This window comes from Hippocampus comes, unplaced genomic scaffold, assembly GCF_001891065.2.
Source record: "Hippocampus comes isolate QL1 unplaced genomic scaffold, H_comes_QL1_v1.1 scaffold152, whole genome shotgun sequence".
Lineage (NCBI taxonomy): Eukaryota > Metazoa > Chordata > Actinopteri > Syngnathiformes > Syngnathidae > Hippocampus > Hippocampus comes.
In genome coordinates this window covers 234,076-234,356 of record NW_017805849.1, presented here as the reverse complement: position 1 = coordinate 234,356, position 281 = coordinate 234,076, and the positions used below count along the sequence as shown (strand labels likewise).

Sequence of the window (281 nt, the reverse complement as noted above, 5' to 3'; positions counted from 1 at the left end):
GCCTTCCGTCCCGGCGACCGTCTTCGATTGGGCGCGCGCTCACGTCAGCCGAGGGATGGATTGATGCCGCTGTTGTTCTTCCCCAGGGCGGCATGTACGTCTTTCAACTCTTCGACTACTATGCGGCCAGCGGCGTGTGCCTGTTGTGGGTTGCGTTTTTCGAATGCATCGCTGTCGCCTGGGTTTACGGTAAGTGCGCCTGACTTGGATTGCTTTTCTCTTCAGCAACAGTCAGGATCCCGAAGACTTGCCAAAACGCGCATCAAGCGCCCTTGTGGTGT

The 281-nt window shown here is 57.7% G+C and overlaps 1 protein-coding gene across 1 annotated transcript in view; it reads left to right on the top strand.

Moving 5' to 3' along the window:
- The window catches only part of LOC109526869 (sodium- and chloride-dependent taurine transporter-like), a 28,872-nt gene that overhangs the window by 26,084 nt on the left and 2,507 nt on the right, over positions 1-281 (top strand). Inside the window, exon 11 of the mRNA XM_019888439.1 lies at positions 87-189. Within this exon, the coding sequence (XP_019743998.1) occupies positions 87-189 (103 nt within the window). The remainder of the gene's footprint in view (positions 1-86; positions 190-281) is intronic.